Source organism: Cheilinus undulatus, linkage group 6 (assembly GCF_018320785.1).
Source record: "Cheilinus undulatus linkage group 6, ASM1832078v1, whole genome shotgun sequence".
Classification (NCBI taxonomy): Eukaryota; Metazoa; Chordata; class Actinopteri; order Labriformes; family Labridae; genus Cheilinus; species Cheilinus undulatus.
The window spans coordinates 10,826,751-10,850,016 of record NC_054870.1 but is presented as its reverse complement, the minus strand read 5'-3'; the positions used below and the strand labels follow the sequence as shown (position 1 = coordinate 10,850,016).

Here is a 23,266-nt window from a genome sequence, read left to right as displayed (position 1 = left end):
TGAAGGGGGGGGGGGGTCTGATTCTTGGGGGGATGGTGGATGGGCCAGGGGCACATATTTTTGGTAGAAAAGGCTGAAAAGTGTATTTTGCATAATATGTGACCTTTAATAAAGACTGAACTCCAGTACCACATGTCTGTGTGTGTGTTTCTGGTTTAATGCATGCTTGTCATTTAAACCTCAGCAGCAGTAAAAGCTGTGTTAATAACCACTGTCATGTTCACTCATCTATTCAGCATCCTGGAGCATCTGTCCTGACCTTTTTTAACCTTTTCCTCATCACTAACCATCGCTGGCAACTCAAGCACACATGTATACCTACATATGTTAATGCAGTGAGCCTCTGTATGTGAGTGGCTGAGCGCTGTCGCGTCCATGGCTCTTTGCCCTCGCTCTCTGTAATTAAAGAGCTGCTTTACTGGAGCAGCTGTGGGAAAATAAGCAGAGCACTCGAGTAATCACCAGTTGGGGAGCACTTAAATTAGCACTCTGCTGCTCCCCGAGCTTGGCGCACACGCGCCCCGAATCAGCACGGCTAACTCACCGCCTGCAACCCTGCCAACCCAGAACCCACTAACGATCGGGCTGCAGTCATGTCACTCACTCTGTAGCCCGTGTGCAGAAAAAAACAGGAGAGTCCAGTAGAAGAGGTCATGACAACAAAGAAAAACACCCACATTTTCAATTACTTTGGGCTAAACTCAGTGCTTTATGTGTCTAAATGTCAAGTATTTTCTTCTAAGTTTAGATTTTAAAGCACAAAAAAAATCTTTATTTAACATAAATGTTGTCTTAGTAATTATGGTGTAAAACTGCCTTTTGAAATTTCAAGCATCTTAGCATTTTACTTTTGAAAAAAATACACCAACTTCCAGCTTATCAGAGTTTTTTCCATCCTTGCTCAGTTTAATAAGTTTAGAGGGGTTCATCTTTATCGTAACACTGCTTTTAGGTTGAAATGCACAAAGCAGTTTGATTTGGTATTTCTGTAGTGAGATATGAAGTACTTGTTAACAGACAGTGTATTGGACAAATGAGACGCCCCTTTAAGGAGATTTCAGGCACAGAAGCCAACTAGATTCTTTGTGCTGCATAATGTAGCTAATCTTAAGTGGGGAGAAAACAAAAAATCAGTGTAAATTTGTGGAATATTGAAAAAAGTAATACAGCTTTAATTTTCCGCCATAATTATTCACCCCTTTAAACTGGCAGACCTAATTAGTGTTAGTACCCTCACAATTAGGGAAATGTATCTCAAGACCTGTGTTTGGAAGGTTCAGTCACTGGTTTATTAGTACTCCTGGCTACCATTACATCATAAGGACAAAAGAACACTCCATGCAACTCAGAGAAAAGATTATTGAAAAGTATAACTCAGGAGATAGGTTAAAAAAATCCCACGGCACTGAACATCCCACCAAGCTGATTCAAATCCATCATCGAAAAAATGGAAGGAATATGGCACATGTGCAAGATAAAAACTATTGAGCTTCAGCAGCTGAGATGGGAGAGACTCTGCATACAACAGCTGTTTCCAGGGCTCTTCACCAGTCAAAACTTTATAGCTAAGTGGCAAAGAGAAAGACACTGTTGCAGAAAACTCATATTAAATCTGGACTAGAGTTCACCAAAAGACATCTAGGAGACTCCATGAGGATGCCTCTCAGCAGCCGGCCCTGGAAGTCTTGTAAAGGTAGAGGGTAAATATAGATATAAATACAGAAAAATCCTGGAGGACAATCTTTTTAAGTCTGCAAGAGAACTACAACTTGAGAGAAGAGTTTTTTTTTTTTTTTTTTTCCTAGCTGGACAATGACCTGAAGCATCCAGTGAAAGCTACACAGAAATGGTTTAAAGACAACAAGGTTAAAGTGTTCTGGAGAGTCAAAGCCCAGACCTCATTCCAAGAGAGAATTTTTAAATGGACTTGAAAAGGGCTGTTCACACCCTATCCCTGTGCAACCTGACAGAGCTTGAGCAGTTGGAATGAAGAATGGTGTAAAATTGCAGTGTCCAGATGATTAGCCTGATGGAGACCTATCCACAGACTCAGTGCTGTGATTGCAGCCAAAGGTGCATTTACTAAATACTGACATGAAGGGGTGAATATTTATGCAGTCACTTATCTAACATTACATATTTTTGTTTAATTTACATGAATGAGTTTAATTAATCTTCTTGGTGACATTAAAGAGGTTTATTTGTATTTTTGGCCAAAAATCCAGAGAATATTGACCATGATTGATTTGTGACATTAATTAGAGGATAAAACATCCAAACGGTTGAATACTTTTAATTGGCTCTGTACAACTCTACTTGCTGACAGGTGCTACATACTAAAGTAATAATGTGTTCACAAATTCCCCCTGTTCTGTGATTGAAAAAAACCAGTATACACCTCAGATCCCTGATGTGAAACCACCATTTGTCAGTGTCTCATGAGGTAGCAACATGCACCTATTAGCTTCTTAGTTTTCTACCCATTTCTTGCATAGATGCAAGGCTAGCACACACTTCTTTAACTGTTAGATTAAAATGTATTCTCCGGCCTTTGTGTTCAGAGTTTGCATGTTCTCCCTGTGCATGCATGGGTTCTCTGGCTTCCTCCCACCACCAAAAACATGCTCATTAGGTTAACTGATCACTCTAAATTCGCTGTAGGTGTGAATGTGAGTGATCCTGGTTGTCTATCTCTATATGTCAGCCCTGCGATTGACTGGTGACCAGTTCAGAGTGTACCCTATCTCTTGCCCAATGACAGCTGGGATAGGCTCCAGCCCCCACCACCACCACCAGTGGAATAAGCGGTATAGATAATGGGTGGATAGTCACTTGGACATTAAAACAGTATTTGTGATTTCCTCCTTGAGAATAAGACAGGGGGGCTGGTCACAACTTGACAAGAGGAATTTCAGACTGCTCTGTAACTTTGAGATTTCATCATCAGTTTCCTTAATTTATGGCTCACCCAAATGTTAAACAAGATTAAAACACAGCCATTGGGCCAATTTGTTATGTCTTTGGAGCATTTAACTGGATAAAGTTGGGAAATAGGAGGAAATTCTCTTGGCAAGGGTTACACAGTCATGCTTTCAAATACTATCTGGCAGAAAATGAATCATTCTAAACCCCCAAAATCCTACTGCAGAAAATGTATGACATATAGTTTCCCCTATCTTTAACGCGTCCTGCTGATGTACCCTCTGGCAAACATGAAAACCTCCAAATCCTGAAGAGCGCGGTCAAATCTGGCAGCTCACTCTGTGAGTGTGTCTGAGTTAACGTTACTGAAAAAGCCTTCACTTATCTCCGCCTGTACAAGGACAGTTCAGACAAGACGAGTAATGGTTTCTGCACTTTTGCTTCAGTTAAACGTTTCAGTCCTCTCTTCACTCATTACTGAGACACTCCCACTCGATGTATCCAAAACCAGATGACTTGTCCCCGTTTCCCCCCAGAGAAGGCTATTATAGGGCTTCATCATACTCACAGTCTCCTCAGAGCCAGCAGACCACGGAAGGCCCCGGGCTCCACTGTACTTATCAAATTATTCCTCAGATCCCTGGAGAGGAAAGAGAGAGAGACTTTAGTCAGAAGTTTTTATCTCATCTGTATTTAGGGATGTACAGTAAAAAAAAACATCCCTCTACAAAAGTTACTAGAAAATATTCAAAGAGAATTCAAAGGTTCTTAAGAAGGATATACTGCGTTTGTTAGCTTGATGCTAACACATAATGGAAATTACCTTTGACAGGCTAACAGATTTAGCATTTCTTAGAGCCAGCTTTAACTTAGGAAATGTCCTGCTTCCCTTTAAATAGCTAGGTGAAGAAACTGTGAAAGTGATGATTAATATTTCAATTGTTTACATAGATTGTAAATAAAGTTTTATTTCTCTCTCCCGTCTCTTCCTTTATTTCTGTTCCTTCATCCCCTCTGCTCTTTTTTCTGCAACTCTCATTTTTACTTTCCCCCTCCCTTTTTTATTTCCCTGTTCTTTTTATCCTGCATCTCTCTCTACCATTTCTTCTCTTTTCCGTCCTCTCTTTCTCTTTTCTGCATCTCCCTCTTCTTTTTCTTCTTCCCTCTTCTTGCATCACCCTTTTTTTAATTTATCTGAATCTCCCTTTTCCCCATTTCTTTACCCCATCTTCTCTCTTCCTGAATCATCATCTTCTCTTTTTCTGTACATCCCCTTTTTCCCCATCTTCCTCTTCTCTTTTCCTCCATCTCCCTCTTCTCTCTTCCCCATCTTCCTCTTCTCTTTTCCTCGATCTCACTCTTCTCTTTTCCTCCATCTCCCTCGTCTCTTTTCCTCCATCTCCCTCTTCTCTTTTCCTCCATCTCCCTTGTCTCTTTTCCTCCATCTCCCTCTTCTCTTTTCCTCGATCTCACTCTTCTCTTTTCCTCCATCTCCCTCGTCTCTTTTCCTCCATCTCCCTCTTCTCTTTTCCTCCATCTCCCTCTCCTCTTTTCCTCCATCTTCCTCTTCTCTTTTCCTCCATCTCCCTCGTCTCTTTTCCTCCATCTCCCTCTCCTCTTTTCCTCCATCTTCCTCTTCTCTTTTCCTCCATCTCCCTCGTCTCTTTTCCTCCATCTTCCTTGTCTCTTTTCCTCCATCTTCCTCTTCTCTTTTCCCCATCTTCCTCTTCTCTTTTCCTCCATCTCCCTCTTTTCTTTTTCCCATCTTCCTTTTCTCTTTTCCTCCATCTCCCTCTTCTTTTTTTCCCATCTTCCTTTTCTCTTTTCCTCCATCTCCCTCTTCTCTTTTCCTCCATCTCCCTCTTCTCTTTTCCTCCATCTCCCTCTTCTCTTTTCCTCCATCTCCCTCTCCTCTTTTTCCCATCTTCCTCTTTCTTTTCCTCCATCTTCCTCTTCTCTCTTCCCCATCTCCCTCGTCTCTTTTCCTCCATCTTCCTCTTCTCTTTTCCTCCATCTCCCTCTTATCTTTGCTCCCATCTCCATCGTCTCTTTTCCTCCATCTCCATCGTCTCTTTTCCTCCATCTCCCTCGTCTCTTTTCCTCCATCTTCCTCTTCTCTTTTCCTCCATCTCCCTCTTCTTTTTTCCTCCATCTCCCTCTTCTCTTTTCCTCCATCTCCCTCTTCTTTTTTCCCCACCTTCCTCTTCTCTTTTCCTCCATCTCCCTCTTCTCTTTTCCCCGCCTTCCTCTTCTCTTTTCCTCCATCTCCCTCTTCTTTTTTCCTCCATCTTCCTCTTCTCATTTCCTCCATCTCCCTCTTCTCTTTTCCCCACCTTCCTCTTCTCTTTTCCTCCATCTCCCTCTTCTTTTTTCCTCCATCTTCCTCTTCTCATTTCCTCCATCTCCCTCTTCTCTTTTCCCCACCTTCCTCTTCTCTTTTCCTCCATCTCCCTCTTCTTTTTTCCTCCATCTCTCTCTTCTCTTTTCCTCCATCTCCCTCGTCTCTTTTTCCCATCTTCCTTTTCTCTTTTCTTCCATCTCCCTCTTCTCTTTTTTCCATCTTCCTTTTCTCTTTTCCTCCATCTCCCTCTTCTCTTTTCCTCCATCCCCCTCATTTCTTTTTCTCCATCTCCCTCTTCTCTTTTCCATCATCCCCCTCTTCTCTTTATCTGCATCATCTTATCTTTCCTTCGCCAAAAGAGTCACACCATATTCATTCCCCCTTTGCACACTGTCACACAATGGCTATGTCTGATTGGAGAAAAAGGCAAACACCTGCAGGCTACACATGGCACCACACTCCAAACAAGGTGGAAGAAATGCTCGCAACAGGCAGAGAAGAGGCCAGCATGACAAAACAAATGAAGAAGAAAAGTTGGATGCAGCAGCAACTGCTGTGCTCGTTTTGCATTGGTAAAGTGCATATTGCTGGCGTTTCGCCAAAACCTTGCATCTCCAATTTCATTATTTTATTTGATATTTTTATTATAAGTCAGTGGTACTGGTCACCATTTACACCCATCAGTGGGTTAAAAAATAAAGCAATAAAAAATGTCAAAAAAAGATGCTGACTATGACCATTCAACATTCAATTATTTGAAAAAAAGTTCTTCTTTTCTTTTTCATTCCCTGAAAAAGGTGATATTGGAGGTAGAAGATTTGGCCGGATGTTGGTGGTTGCACATTAATCACATTGATGTGAAGTTCTTGATCTGCCACTCTTAAGCTATTCACAAAACTGCAAGATTATCTTCTTTATGACTAATCTTTAATAAAGTATAGTAATTACAAGTCAATATGATATCACCATTATGTGATATCATATTGACTGTGATATCACATAATGTGTGTACTGTGTGTACAGAGTCTGTGTGTCTCCTGCATGTACATTTATTCAGGCTGACACTGAGACAGATGCAGAATCAGACGAGGCCAATCTTAAATGAGATTTTCCCACTCTCAGCAACATGTCCAGGTTTTGGTTTATATACAGTCTGTTAATGGCACAGATGTGCTGATCATTTATACTTTAAAGCTTTAGGTGCACACTAGTCACAGCTGCCGAAAACAGAGAGTCCCCATTTAATCAGAAATGACACTTATCTTACCTAAAAAAAATCATTCTAATTAATGAAATGGGCCTATCCACTGTTTTTTCACTATACTTTCCCTCTCATGTGTGTGTCAGAGCCACTATCAGAGGCCTGATCCAGAATATGATGTTTGAAATCAAAATATGATTTCAAGTCACAAATAAAAAACAATGTTCTTGATTTTTTGCTCAGAAATAATAAAGTAGCTATCAATCAGTCAGTAAGTCTACAGATGTTTGATTTATCAAAAAAGACACTGCATTTATCAAGTCTAATTCCAATTTCTATTTTTTTAAATACAAATTTTACACAGAGAGAAACAAGTTGAAACACGTTTTATTTATCCATCTATATATTTATCTATTTATTTATTTATCCACCCAACATCATTAAGCTCTAGACACAAAATGTGACTTGCAATGCTGCTACTTCAAGATAATAAATATGAACCTAACCTATAAATATGCATCTGGAACTCATTTTTGCTTGTTGAGTTAAAGTTGAATCCTAAAGCCTGTTTCAGTCAAGGCAGCTTGATTTTCATTTTGGCCTGCAGGTTAAAGATTCAGGGCTTTCAGACTGACTGCATGCGTCTAGTAAGAACATCTCACATGCCAGCAATCTAAAGAATAGAGGGCTCTCCTAATATTTCCACATGCCCCACACATCTCTTGACCAAAAAAGACAGGACAATCATGAATACCTGTCTTTACAGTATGACCACACTGGTAGAATATGTTTGCTACCTGTTTCTTGATGACCAATGAAGACCAAAATTTGAAATGAATCTAATAAAGTTGTTCTCTAAACTTCCACTACTATTGAAACGTGCTGTTTCCACACCAGCAGAACGTGCCATAGGCAACATAAAATTTTTATAACTACATTTTGGTTTGTGCTTTTCAAAGTAAAAGCATTTCTTCATAGAAACTCCCTAAGTTTAGAATGCTTTATTTTGAAATTTTCCTTTTTCAGTTTGGCCATACAGGAGCAAGGCAATAAAAGGGAGATTTAATGAGGTAAAACTTGTGAAGAAAGACAGAGCTGTGACGGCAGGGAGGCGCAACCAACACGAAGCAAACACACCTAGAAAGCAATGATGGAGATGACATGTGTGGCAGCAGCCACAGCAAAACACGCCACCAGTCTGAAATGGGAGTAACAACAAGGTACAACTGAACTGTGCTCTGGGAACAATTACATTCCAACTAATGTCAAAACAAAATCGCATTTTTCTTGTAACCCTTACCCCAACCTAACCCTTACCTCAATCTCCACTACAGTGCAGTCATTATTCAACACAGGCTAGTATTTCAGATAAAGGAGACCAACAAGCATCAGGCATCCCAATCTTTGTAAAATAGATAAAAAAGTCAACAAAATCCTCACTACAGTTCATCAGGGTCACATATTGACTTTCACAAACCCCTTGTGAACCTTAAAGTTGAACTTTTTAAATTTCTCCCTCTGTTTTCTGACTTCTTTCCTCACCTAGTCTGTATGTTTTAACCTAACTGAGAAATCCTGAGGCCAAGTGAGTTAACCTGCACCTGTTGACTGGCCAGCATAGACCATTTCCTGCATGCATACTGTAAAACCCAGACCACATCCAGCCAGGAGGCAAACACACACATGTGGTTTCACCCAGGCGCTCCTTGTCCAGCCCCGTCCCCCCATCCTGAACCCTCTGATGCTGCTAAAAAAAGGATCTCAAAAATCTCCTCTGGTTTTCTACACAGAGCCAAAGAAAACTTCCTGAAATTGTGTCCCTGGTTTCCTTTAACCCCGTTCTCTACGTCTGGTGTGATGAGCATGAGAGAAATGGTGGAGCCGCGTCCAAATGTGAGTTCAAACAGCTCAGAGTGGGACGGTTTGGTAACAAAATGCTTTATTTCCTCTTATCAACAGCAGGCTAAATAACTCACTGTGATACAGTCAGTACAGCAGGAAGGATTTATAGATGCCCTACAGTAATGCAGATTTCCTCAGAGATTAGAGGCATGGATGTGTAGGTCAATATAAAGTGTATGAAAGCTTGGCTGTGGTTTTAACTAGCGCTACTTTGGTGGATTTTAAGCATTAGTTACACATACAGGAAAGGAAGAGTGGCAGAAAAATGACTCTAATTCAGAGTTAATGATCTGATTCGTATGTTTAATTGTTCATTTCATGGTTAAAACACTCTTTGTACCACGCGGCTCACAGTGGCTCTGCAGCTGGAAAAAACACTGAAAGCCTTAAGATAAAGAAGCATCATGCACCATTTATGCTTCAGGGAAAAAAATATTTTTTTTTCCAATCCTGTTGATACATTTCTCTAAGTTAATCCAGAATCAACAGCATATATCTTTAATCTTAATATTTTTCAGAGGCTAAATGTTGGCCCTAGGTTAATTTAATTTACCACCAGCAGATTCTTAATTTTAAATGAGAATCCAAAATCAAGAAACAAGTACTTTAGAATAGGATACAAACATAACAAGAAACCCCTTGGCCTTTTACCATCTGAGCCCTATGCTATTTTTTATCCGTTGCCTTGCCTGGTCTTAAAACTTCAACCCTGTGGTGCACAGTCAAGCTCTAAACATCCTTTTGTTCAAGACAACCTTGGCTTAAGAATATGTGTGCTGCATCAATGTCACTGGGATTTTAAACTAGGTAAGAGACTATAAAGACAAAAGAAAAAACTAAACAGCAATTAAAACACGATGATTAGGGTTAAGGATTAAGGTTTTTTTGGTTGCACAAACTTGTTCTCCTATCCCTAAAGGACCAAAAAAAAAAAAAAAAAAAAAACATCCTTCTTTGACAAAAATTCCTTGCAGTTTGAGTCATTATTCAAAGCAGTTCCTGTCTGCAGTGACTCTGAGGGGCACATCACAGCCTCTCTGTGTCTCTTTCTCTCCCTCAGGCTCTCTTCTCCAGTTTCTAAGTGTTTGTACATGCTCTGTTCGGCAAAGCATGATGATACACCAGAACCCTGCCATTGGTTGTCACAGACCTGTCACATTGGTGAGCACAAAGAACACAGCTTAAATGAATCTGGATTCAATGTCCATGAAATCCAGTGAACACGTCAGACATCTTGGCATCATTTTGGACTCAGAACTCAACTTTGAAAACCATATGCGGTATCGCCAAAACAGCATTTTATCATTTGAAATACACCCAAACTCAGATCATTCATCGCCCGAAAGATGTAGAAAATTAATCCATGCATTCGTCTCCCCCAGGTTAGATACTAGCAAATGTTCACTAAGTAGGCTTCAGTTCATTCAAAATGCAGCTGCCAGAGTCCTAACATGCACTAGGAAATGTCATCATATCACTTTGGTCCTCAGAACACTCAACTGGCTCCCGACAGAACCACCTTCAGAATCTTCCTACTGGCCCGTTCAGTCCTTGAACACATTTCTGGCTGCTCACAGTTTATAACCCAACCCGGCCCCTCAGGCTGTGAGGTGAAGGCGTTTTAGCCAAACCCAGAGGCAGAACAAAGTCTTTCTCTGTGAAACTCCCTACAGACCTGAGGTCTATCACTACCATGGCTCTATTTAAACTAAAAACCTGTCTGTTCTCCAAAGCATATAAAATTTTGTGTTTTTATGTGATCCTTGTGTGGCTGTATGTCCTTTCTCTTGCCTTTTTATGCTTTAACCTGTTAAATGTCTGTCTTGTCTCTGATGAGAATATTCACAAGCCTTCTTAAGGTGTTTTTAATGATTGTGGAAATAATTGTTAATGTTTTAAACCTTCAGTGTAAAGCACATTGAGCATTCCTGGAATGAAATGTGCTCTATGAAAAAAGTTGCTTGCTGGCTTGCTAATAGCAGGGCCGATTGAAAATAGATTATAAAATGCATTAAAAGACATTCAATATCAGAGTTACTGATTTACTATGGATTTAATCTTTAAAGACCCCAGAAAGTCACCCAAGTTCCAGGCTCGCTAGAAGTTTCACATTTTCCTAATTTAATTTCTTGCTTTACATTTTTCAGAAGGGATGAATTAATGAAATTAATTTTGTCTGAAATTTATCAAATTAAAAGTCTAAGCGCAGGGATGTGCTGTAGAATGGGTAGCAATTGTTCAGAAAAAATCACTTTGACCATCAGTATGAAAACCTTGAAAAAATGAAGGTGTCACATACACTTTTTTAATCTGTGTGCTGATTGGTCCTGCACATCTCATTATACCACTTCTGTGTACACAACCAGAATTTAAATGAGACTTTGTGCGGACATCCTCCAGGATCGGTCATTCACACAGAAAGGTGTACCACCCCCTTAGACAGAGCTCTGAAGGTTGCCTTCCTGACAGACTAACCCCCTGGTCAATTCAGGTCAGTAACGGCTCGCTCTCATCTCCGCTGTCATCCAAAGTCGTCTTTGATCATGTACAATATGCTACAAAAGAGCAGGTGGAGTGTGGTGGTCAAAAGGTCATCCTTTTAGCCCATAGCACCTCCTTTAATCGTCTCACAGCTCACTGCTCTGCCATGCATGAATCTGCTGAATGTTCACTTTCCACCTTATCAGCTCACTGTGTTACTGAGGGTCAGAGGTCAGAGCTCAGGGACTCTGCCTACAGGAAGATGGACTTCTGTACAAAGAAGCCAGGATTAATCTACATGAATTACTCAAAGAGGAGACGGTCAGAAGGATGAACCTTATAAGAGGGACTGAAATTTCATTCAAGCTCTTTGTTGAAGCTCTGGCGTAGGCCTACTCCTTTTTATAATTCCTGTTTTATTTTATGGGTTAGAGAATGAATTCAGAATCTAATTCTCAACACAAGTACTCCCATGTTTCTAAGAGCACAAACACATCAATGCAAATTCCCCTGTGTCTCTCAGTGCCTTCTGACTAGGTTGTATTCACCATGTTCATGAAGGGTCCAAATGAATGACCGCTTATGGTATTCACAACATTATACTGAATTTTCTTCCATAGTGGAAATAATGGGGCCCATAGACTTCATTTAGCAGTGGATGGTAAACTATGGCTCATTTTAATCCAGATTATAACTTTGTCATCCAATTCATGTTCCTCTGCACAGTGTTCAAACACAAATGAAAACTGTAAGGCTAGCATTTCCATATAAAAAACCAGAAGAACAAGCAATTTCTTGTCGACAGTGTTATATTCCATTATTGTTACCACTTTAACCCTGAACCTTTCTACACGACCTCACAGTAAAACTTTGACTTGACCCAACAGCAGAGGAGAAGTAGATACAGAACTGTTTAGAACTTTCAGGCTGTTTGGGCCAAGTATTGAGGCTGAAGTAAGGTGTAGATATGGGGAGTAAGGGGGCACCACTGGGTGGGAAGGAGGATTGACACAACCCTGGCCATGCTCTGGATGTCCTTGTATACTACCAGGGACATTGGAGGATTATCTGTTGAAAAGATAACAAATCAGTCCTATTAAATCCCTGTTAAGACTTAGACCAGTTTTGGGCACGCCTGACTCATCTGCATTCATGTTGCTTTTTTTAAAAATCTGCTTGTAGTGAACATCAAGTGCCATACATCATTTTAACCAGAACAACTTAGACTTTCGGTGTAAATAATTTGTTGTCCCAATTATACATGTACTTGGTCTCAGAATGGATGAATTTATCAGAAATTTTGAAAAACGCCTGTCGAGATTTTGTGCTCTTTCACTTTGAACTGGGATGTAACCCAAGGAATTTTGCTTTTGCTTGATTTAAAAAGTTGTAATTTCACATTTTTGACTTCAATAAAAATTTTACATGTTATCTGATCTTTCCTTAGAAAGTTAAAACCATTTCAAATCACATCATTCTAAGCGTTTTTTTTCTCTGACAAGTGTTTTCCTAAATTTCATTTGCAGACCATGTAGATGAGTCTAAAAGTGTTATTTTCAATCAAAAAGACTATTATCGAATTACAGAAGACACTAAGGCAACCATGGCTCTTATTTAGAGAAATGTATTATCAACAAACTGCAAAAGTATAGAATGCAAACCACATGGATCTTTTAAGCCAATCAGTGCATCAAACCACGATCGTGTTTCGGCGCCTTGCAGAGCCTTTGTGCATTCACGTGAGACATTCATGATACCACCAGAAAGCTGGGAATCTCAGCTTTCATCCAGTTTTTAAAGCATTTTGATAGGATAAACCATTCGAAAGTTATTATAAATTTTAGAGCGGGAGCTATTCTTTGCCGCCCCCGGCTGCGTCGGTTTCTGAGAGTTAAAGAGTATTGTAGCAGCATAGCAGCAGCCATTAACCACAGTTACACTGGCGGGTGGCTGTATTACAGTCTAGAGAGAGCTTTTGACCGGTATTGTACACCTGATCTGAAAGAAAAATGTAACAAGTAGGTTCAATGACTTATATATCCCGTGCCATCTATTTAGGGCTCCGTCTTAAACCTGCTACCTGCACTGAAAATCTAAATATTCATAAGAATTCAACAATATATATGATTCACATTATACTTCTGAACCTTAAATGTTTGCTTCACTGTCTGAGGTATGAGGTCATGTGTAAGGCCATATTAATCAAACACTGACGCCTCTTGCGACACAACTACGTTTTATAGTCCTCAGACCTGAGCCAGCAAGTATCTAAAATAAACGTCATAAATTATGATGGCGTGTTTGGCTGCTGAGGTCTCAGACGGGTGGGGTTCTGCTACATAATACATTAACACGGGTGCCAAAAAGTCTCACAATCAAAGGAAACTATTTAGCATTGTTTGTGATTAACTGTCTGTCAGATCTGTCCTGTCCTCTGTCAGTGAGCCCCACGCAGACGCAGCTCCGAACAGGATGAAACAAACTCTGAGATTTATATACAGTGCATTCATTATAATGTGACGTCTATGTAGGAATGCAGCTCTGAGGTTGATCACAGGCTGCACACTTACAAAGTGAAACTAACTGCTATTTGCTTGTTTTCAGTAAACTCTGGATATAATGTGTGTAAAGATTTCTCTCATCTTCCTTCCAACATTTGACATTTTGGTTTTTAATCTGTCCTTTGGCTTAAAAGTGACTTTAGAGTTTCAGTGCCAATAAAAAGTATTCACCCCTTTGATGTTTTACCTTTTAATTGATTTTATACATCAATCATGGTAAATATAATTTGGTTTTCATGATAAAAAGAATAGAGAATATTTAGCATTTAGCATTCATTTGACATGGACATACAGTAACATTGATGATGTGATATTTAAACATACCCATGTCCCAGATGCACTGCTTTAAGTGTTAATAGCAAAGTGCTAATTATCAACACCGGTTGATAAAAAAAAAAAAAAAAAGTAAAATAGGTGACTGCATGAATATTCACCTCTTTCAAGTCAGTATTTAGTAGATGCACATTTGGCTGCAATCACAGCACTGAGTCTGTGTGGATAGGTCTCAATCATAATTGCACATCTGGACACTGCAATTTTACCCTATTCTTCTTTACAAAACTGATCAAGTCCAGCCCCAAATTCTCTAATGGATTGAGGTCTCTGCTTTGACTCGGCCACTCCAGACCATTCACCTTGTTGTCTTTAAACCATTTCTGTGTAGCTTTATCTGAATGCTTTCGCTCATTGTCTTGCTGGAAAATGAATCTTCTCCCCAGCTGTAATCTCTTGCATACTGAATGAAATTGTCCTCCAGGATTTCTCATATTTTGCCATGATCATTTTACCCTCTACCTTTACAAGCCTTATAGGGCCGGCTGCTGAGAAGCATCCCCACAGCATGATGCTTCACAGTGGTGATGGTGTGATTGTGGTGATGTTCAGTGTGTGGTGTCCATCAGACATGGTGTCTTGATGGCAAAGAAGCACCATTTTGGTCTCATCAGACCACAGGACTTTCTACTCCTTGAATCTCCTCCTTGCATGGTCTCTCAGTTTGTGAGGACAGCCTGATCCAGGCAGATTTACACATGTGCTATATTCATTCCATTTTCTGTTGATGATGGATTTTAACTGGTCTCCAGGGAACCTTTTCCCTGAGTTACTCAGAGTGCACTGGGTGTACTTTTTTTTCCTTATGGTGTAATGGTAGCCAGGTATACTGATTAACCACTGACTGGACCTTCCAGACACAGGGGTCTTTATACTTCAGTCACTTGAGACAGATTCACTGCATCCAGGCGATCACCATTTCACTTATTGTGAGACTAGCAGCACCAATTTTGACCTCTGTTGAATTAGGTTATTCACTTTAAAGGGGATGGATATTTATGCAGTCACTTTACTTTACATGACATATTTTTGTTTGATAGTTCTTTGTAGGAATCTGTTTTCACTTTAACATTAAAGAGGCATTTTGTATTTTTTGGCTAAAACATTATTGAGCCTGTTTGATATATGAAATCAATAAAAGGGTAAAACATCCAAGGGAGTGAATACTTTTTATAGAGACTATAGCTGCAGGTCTGAACACAAAAAGGCAATTTTTGACTTCACTCAGACTTTTGCTGTGAGGTAAGCTGTCCAATTTACACACAAAGTTAGGATGAGCTGAACTGTAAAAGCAGCAGGAAGCTGGTTCTTACTCTTTCTGCTTGCTAGTTTTCCACTTATTCATTCACACTATGAGCACATCAAATCACACAAGCATTTATAAGAAGATGAAAAAGTGCAATCAGAGTGATGGAGTCACTATCATTGTTGTTTGTCTGCAGTCTCTTTTACACCACATCTTCAGACACCTCCTTAGCATACCCAATAGAGATTCACAATGTGATTTTATAACCTAAAATGCTGAACTCTTGATAGATACATCAAAATATTTATGCTCATTTTAGCCAAGTTTGACAAACAAACCTGAAATATGAGCAATGTGTTGTTCAGCAGGAGAAGCAGGGAGCCAAGAGACAAAGAAAGAACAAGAAGAAGAAGAACATTGAGTAGAAACAAGAGGGAGCAGCCAGTGCACTGCGCAGCCCATAAATATTCCATGTCACATATGTGTTTGACTTCATTATGGAGAGTTTCTTTCCCTGCTACCGACAGGAGGTCTGCTACTAAGCAACCTCCAATGACAAACAAAGAGGATATTACATGTACATACTTCAGACTTTAATATGCAGCAGAGTACTGGATTTCTAAACAGTTTGTCAGCTAGGATCTATATGTTGACCTCTTTATGAAATGCCACCAACTGGAAAACAGGAACCTCCTTAAGACAACTCACACAGTGTGCTTGGACCCTGTACCAGACCTCCTTATATACAAGTACCAGATGCTAAGAATATGCTTAAACACATTGGCTTCCAACCTGGGGTCCGGGAGGCATTGTGTGATCTGAGGCTCCCAAAATTAGATTTGCAATTATTGACTAAAACCATAATGAAGCAGTTATTTAGTAGTTTATATTAAGTCATCTTTTGATAAGAAAAGCATGCATAAACTTCTAAGGGTTTTATCAGTGAAACAGTTGAAATATACGTTGATTTTTGGAGGCAGTGTGTCACTTTTTCTTCTTTCTTGGGTCCTGGGGGGCTCCACTTTTCTTAGGCACGGGGGGGGGGGGTCAAAAGGAAAAACTAGGAAACACTGCTTTAACACACACTTTTAGTTTATGAAAAGAGGGCTAAAGCTAAGAAAATAGTTTAAAGTGGCTACAATAGATTCATTTAATATTAACTCTAAACCTTGTCTTATAATTGCCATTGGATAGCTTAATTCTTTGGCTGATACCGTTCTACACCCTGTAACCAATCAGATGCTTTAATGGGAAAGCAGGAGGGGAGGGGGGATGATGTTGCTCAGTGCTCCATGCACCACTCAGTCTCCACACAGACAGAGGAAGAGGAGTGAATATATAACTAGAATTTTGAGCAGCCAGTATTAAGCTCCGTGGTGCCAAATTGTTATACCCGTTATATACAAAACTTTATGTTAAATTAAGTTAAACATTGAGATTCCAGGTAAATGTTTTGTCCCCATGCTTCTTTTAAAGTCCGATATATTCTTTTTTTTAATTTTTTGTTTTGGATACAGCAGCATTATTTATTCTATTATACTTTTTATATTTTAATGGAAATCACAGAAGACTACTAGAACAGTTTTTATGGTAAATATAAAAAATAAAAAAATGAAATATGTACACCCAGAAATCAACATAATAAAAAGTTATGCCTATTAAAGTGGAGCTTGATTTTATTACAGTTTTTAAGGATATCAAATGAATGCATTCATTTCGATTAAATAATCACACAAACATAACACAATAATAGACCCTAATAGAGCAGATTAATCAGTGTTGTAGACTGGATGAATAAAACAAGCCATGCATGTGGTGGTCTTAAGATAAGAATTATTTTATACATCTAATGTCATGTTCCATTCAGGATTGATTAATAAGACAAGGTAAAGTCTCCATTTCTCCTCCTCCTGCCTGTGTTTATGAGCACTCCTCCAGAGCACACACACAAAAACTGGCACACAGAGACAGGCAGTCACCTTCATGCAGAGTCGTGCCGAAATACAAGGTCCAAAAGCGCTGAAATCCTCTGCTGATGTGCAGACTTCCCTGTTTAAAATTTTATGCCTGTGTCACTACTTTTAACCCTGTAAAAAGGTCCCGTGGGTGCACCATCCGTACTCCGTGTTCCAAATTATTATGCAAATTATATTTTTCTCTTATTTTCCTAAATATTAATGCAAATGACAGTCAAAAAATCTCTCAAGTCATCAGCCGTTATAGCATAAATCAAATGTTTTTGAAAAACTTCATAATGATTTTTTTTTTTTTAATAACAACCTCAAAATGCACTGTTCCACATTATTATGCAAAACAGAGTTTTAAAACATTTTATAGGTTGTAAAGAACTGAAAATTATCATTCATTGAATTTGTAGCATTAGGAGGTCATATTTACTGAAATCAAAGCTATTTCAATCAAAAACATCTGAACAGTCAAAGTTACATGATAACATAGGAGCCCTTCTTTGATATCACCTTCACTATTCTTGCATCCATTGAATTTGTGTTTTTGGAGAGTTTCTGCTGGAATTTCTTTACAGGATGTCAGAATATCCTCCCAGAGCAGCTGTTTTGACGTGAACTGCCTCCCACCCTCATAGATCTTCAGCTTGAGGATGCTCCAAAGGTTCTCAACAGGGTTAAAGGTCAGGGGAGGATGGTGGCCACACCATGAGTTCTTCTCCTTTTATGCCCATAGCAGCCAATGACACAGAGGGATTCTTTGCAGCATGAGATGGAGCATTGTCATCCGTGAAGATAAACTTGCTACAGAAGGCACGGTTCTTCTTTTTATACCATAGAAGAAAGTGGTCAGTCAGAAACTCTATATACTTTGCTGAGGTCATTTTCACACCTTCAGGGACCCTAAGGGGCCTACCAGCTCTCTCCTCATGATTCTGGCCCAGAACATTACTCCACCCCCTCCTTGCTAACGTTGCAGCCTTGTTGGGACATTGTGGCCATCCACCAACCATCCACTACTCCTCCATCTGGACCATCCAGGGTTTCACAGCACTTATCAATAAACAAGACTGTTTTTTAAACAGTCTTCATGTATTTCTGGGCCCACTGCAACTGTTTCTGCTTGTGAGGTTGGTGGGACTCCAGAGGCACCAGCAGCTTCAAATACCTGTTTTCTGCTTTGTAATGGTATTTTAGCATCTGCTCTCTTAATCCGATCAAATTGTCCATCAAAAACCTTCCTCATTATACCTTTATCTGCACGAACCTGTCTGTGCTCTGAATCAGCCACAAATTTCTTCACAGTACGATGATCATGATTAATTTTTCAAGAAATATCTAATGTTTTCATTCCTTATCCGAGGCATTACACTATTTGACACTTTTCAGAGAGCAGAGAGATCCTTTTTCCTTCAAATATATATTTTGAAACCTGTGGTCTGCTTAATAATGTGGAACGACCTTCTCAAGTAGTTTTCCTTTAACTGGGCTCACCTGGCAAAACAATTATCACAGGTGTCTGTGATTGATTTCAGTGATCCAAAGAGCCCCCAGACACAATACTGTCCATGAGTTTAATTTAAAAACAAAAACTTGAATGTTTATGACACTAAAATCCAATTTGCATAATAATTTGGAATGCGGTGTAAATTTACAGATACACAGACATCAGTCAAATACTTGTGTTGAAATGAGGCATTAGCTGTTTAAAGTGATCTTATCGGTGATTTACTCAACTAAATTAAGTTGCTAGTTTTGATTTTTGGACCCTTGTCTTAATCTGGAATCTGGGATTACAGGAATTGTTCTGATCTACAGCGTATCATAAAACCAGGGAGCACAAAACGTGAGTTTTCTTCCTCAATTTTCCTCTTACTAAAAGGGTCATTTCTGTTGCAGTGTGTCTGTGAGAAGTGAGAAGTTTACTTCATATTTGCGTATTTTGAATAACATGAACTCTAAGGGGTTACCCCCTTAAAGCTCCAAATGGCCTGAATACGGCCAGTGCACGAGATAGGGTTAAACAACTCTCTCAGAAAAAAGTTTACAGACAGGCTCACCTCTAATGCAGCTGTTAATGAAAATCCAAACAAGCAACATTGCACATTAAACATCTTCCTGAGAAGCGAGAAAATTATGCCACCTGAGGCTTTTAATGTGAAATAGCCTAAACATATTAGCACAGAGAGGGAGAGCGGATCAGAAAACATGGAGTCCTCTTAATACACTCCATTAAACACACTAACAGTAGAGGGGAATAAAATCAAAGTATTGACTCTGATAATAGCCTGCCTCATATAAAAGAGCTTGAGGTAAACAAAACCTCTGTCCACCATACGAGGATTTATGGATGCACATACAAACAAATGATAACTACCTTTGGGAGCCGTGCCCCACATATCCACTGTAGATACAGCTGGAGCAGCTCAAATGAGATGAATGTTTAAACAATAACCGTTTTATACTCCCCCGGCCCTGCACATTTGAAGAGCAGCAGCAGCTCTCGGTAAAGCTCAGACATTTGTGGTTAATGTTTGAAAAACTACTGAAGTGCCTCCCAATTAATTTAAACTGTGCCGTATATCTTCGTCTGCTCGGTTTCTCCTGAGCCATCTGACCCCAAGGAGATCTGCCTGCTCACTGTGTGACACTAATGGGCAGATTCCTCCCTGAATCCAGATTATTACCACATCATACAGACACACTGATGCTGCAGTCCGCTCTCATACACTGGCTGGACTACACACAGTCTGCAGCCACAGCCTCCACTCAGCTTTATCTCTGAGAGGAAGAAGCATTTAATCATGCACAGTCTCATTAAGTAGATCTCAGTGTTGATGTTATTATGAAATATCATCGGATTCTCTAAAGGTCAAATTCTAAATGAAGATAATAAGCAAATATAACTGCAGCTTGTTGCACATACTTGGGCACTCATCCAGCTGGAAAGTGATGCTGCCTGATGTTTCTCGTTGTTGGTGCATTTAATGAAACAAGACAATGACATAAACATTCATTAGTAACACTTGTTTCATATTTCTAAGTGGCATGTTGGAGTTCAGAGCAGGATGTGTGCTCAAAAAGGCAGCTTGTTTCCAGTAAATAAGACGAATACCAAAAGGAGGTGCTAGGCCTTTGACATGATACCATTTTATCATGATTTTTGTGCACTGATTTGAGTTATATAGTGATTTCATATGCATCACAATTCAATCACATGATTTACTGGATTATTTTCTCCTTTGCCAACTATGTGAATCCTGACACCTACCAACAGAGCCAGTCATTATTGTCCTTCTCTTGATTACCCCCCCCCCCCCCCACCCCAGCTATGTGTGAACTTGCATACAGTGACAGAGACAGTGGTGATGTCAGCATATGATAAACGGTCTGGATCACTCTTGTAGTGTAGCCAGTTTGCTGGCCAAGTAGGGGCAAGATTTCAGTTGCAGAGTCTGACATGGTGCTATCGAGAATGACCAAAAACAAAATAAGTGAAGTCTGAAATGCTAATTCTAATGCTACAGGTCCCAAAGCATTACTCTGAATTAGGGCCAGGCAACTGATCAAAACTTAGATTAGATTTAGAATGCAATTGGATGTTTGTGATTTTATGTATGTGAGAGTGTAGGTATGTGTCTATACAAGTGATACGGGCAGATTTTCTGCATACCTATGCCAATAGTGGTATAAGATGTGTGTGGGTGTGCTTTTATTTTCACTACCCCACAGAGAAATAGAATAGTTTCTCTTTTTTCTGCCTATTATAATTGCAGCTGGTATTATAATGATTGTTATCACATTATTATTGTTATTATAAATATTGATGAAATTGTTATTATTATTATAATTATTATTATTAAAAAAATAATAATAGTAATAATATGTTTGTTGTTTTATTCATCTATTCATGATAGGTATTTGCACGTTGTGTATTTCTTTGTTTAATTTTGTCCAATTTCTTCCATGTTTAAAAAATCTTTAATCCTGTTTAATTTCATTATGTTTATATTTGTAATAATAATAACAATAATAATAATAATAATAATTATTATTATTATTGTTATTATTATTATCATCATCATGATTTTCCTCTGCATAAAACGCCTCATACTAAGGACCATAAAACTCTAATTTCACAACAGCTAACCTTCAGAAACTATCTGTGATAGGCCTTCAGTAGTCGTTATTGCTGTCTCAACTATGTGTCCCTTGTATTAATTTTTTTAATTTAATTTAATTTAATTTAATTTTGTATTATTATTCATGTTATCATCATTTTATATACATTTTTTATGATTATATTTCAATATGATTAATATATTTTGATGAAAATACATTTTTTAAAATGTAATTTTATCTCTCATTCTCTCTCTGTCCATCATGTACTACTTAAACATCACCCATCTGTTTTGCTATTTCTCACAAAAAACAAACAAACAAACAGAAAAGAAAGGATTTAATCAGAATCTGGTTTGCAGCAATTTTCAAATTGTAGAAGCTGTGTTATTCCTTTAACATGAAATGTATGTCAAAATACCAGTTAAAAACTATTTTTACAGCAAGGATGTTATGCCCGAAACATCATACAGTCATTCAAGAGAAATCTTTTTAGAGTAGTTCACAAAAAGTCCTAATTTCCTCACTTTGGTATTTTTTTTTTTTATCATTTCTTAATCAAAATGAGAATAAAAAAAGGCATAAAAAGGATCACTCTGGTCAATAGAAAAAAAAAAAAAAACATATCATATTTGCAATACTAGTCCAAATAAAACAATATATATATATTTTTTAATTATCCAGCCCTTGTTTGATTTATTGTGTTTGTCAAAATATAGAACAATTTATTGCAGGGGTGTCCAAACTTTTTCTGATGAGGGCATCATAAAAAAATTCAAGGATGGTGGGGTCAATTTCATATATTTCACATTTATGACACTGAAGTCAGTAAATCCAGTCTAATTTAGGAAAAGATGTGCTTAGTGGTGGGATATGCTTAAATGGCTAATTAATAGCTGACAAGGCAAACAGACAGTCTTTCAAGGAGGCCAGTCAGATTTCAGGATAGCCCTGGTTGGCCCTGGCTAACTCTGGCTCCACCCTGGTCAGAATGAAAGTGATGCTCCATGTAGCAGAGAATTTACAGTGTTGTCTCAGTTTAAGGCAAAAAAGCACATCAATAATTGTCCTGTCAAAATGTTTGTATACAAAGTTAGCACAGTAGCCCTGGCTTGTGCTGAAACTAAAATATACACTCATCCAAACAACTCTACACCTTCAGATTGACAGATGAGTAGAGTTTTGTGTTACCTTCCCGGACGATCCCCCAAGGTAACATAAAACTATACTTATCTGTCAATAAGAAAAAAAAGAAACAGAAAAAATATACAGTCAAGCACAAGCTTCAAGCCATGGTGCTCTACAGTAAAACGGTTGATTGCTCCCTCTGGGAGGGGATTGAGTCTCTGCCTCAGGTGAAAGAGTTCAAGTATCTCAAATCTTGTTTATGAGTCAGGGTGAAGAGGGAGTGTGAGATTGAGGGGTGGATTGGTGCAGCATCAGCAGTATTGTGAGTGTTGTGCCAGTCCGTTGTGGTGAAGACGGAGCTGAGCCAAAAAGGAAAACCTTTCCATTCACCAGTCAATCTACCTCCCAACTCTCACCTACATTCATGAACTCTGGGTAATAACTGAAAGAATGAGATCACGGATACAAGCAGCAGAAATAAGTGAGAGGGCTGGACTCAGCAATAGAGGAAGTAGGAGTTAAGACTTTGAGGAATCTCGAAGTAGAGCTGCTACTTAACAATGAAGAAGTTGAGGTGGTTCACGCATCTGATTACGTTGCCTAATTTAACACGCTTCCTTTTGGAAGTCTTCTGGCCACGTCCAGCTGGGAGGAGACCTCACGGAGGACCAGAAATGTGCTGGAGAGATTGTATATCCTGTCTGGTCTAGAGATCCCCAGAAGGAGTTTGAAACTGTTGCCTGAGAGAGAGAGATGTCTGGGTTGACTTGCTAAGCCTGCTATCACTGTGACCTGACCTGGATGGATGGATGGATGGATGGATGATGGATGGATGGATGGATGGATGGATGGATGGATGTATGGATGGATGGATGGATGGATGGATGGATGGATGGAATTAATCAGTCTAAGAGAAAATTTGCATCTTCTGATTCCTTCATTGCTTAAACAACAGCAACAACAATTATTTGTATTTCAATCGACTCATCCATTAATTGAATTAATTAATTGTTACAGATGTAGATAAATGTGCCCCTTTATAACTTTGGGCACTTGACCCCTTAAAGG

General features: G+C 39.0%; 1 protein-coding gene across 2 annotated transcripts in view; it reads right to left on the bottom strand.

Moving 5' to 3' along the window:
- Window positions 1-23,266, bottom strand: part of LOC121511269 (adhesion G protein-coupled receptor A3) — a 450,943-nt gene that overhangs the window by 350,524 nt on the left and 77,153 nt on the right. The window contains exon 3 of one of the 2 annotated variants that reach the window (XM_041789870.1): window positions 3,491-3,562. The exons of the other annotated variant lie outside the window; for it this stretch is intronic. Coding sequence (XP_041645804.1) covers window positions 3,491-3,562 — 72 coding nt within the window. The remainder of the gene's footprint in view (window positions 1-3,490; window positions 3,563-23,266) is intronic. 2 annotated transcript variants of the gene reach the window in all.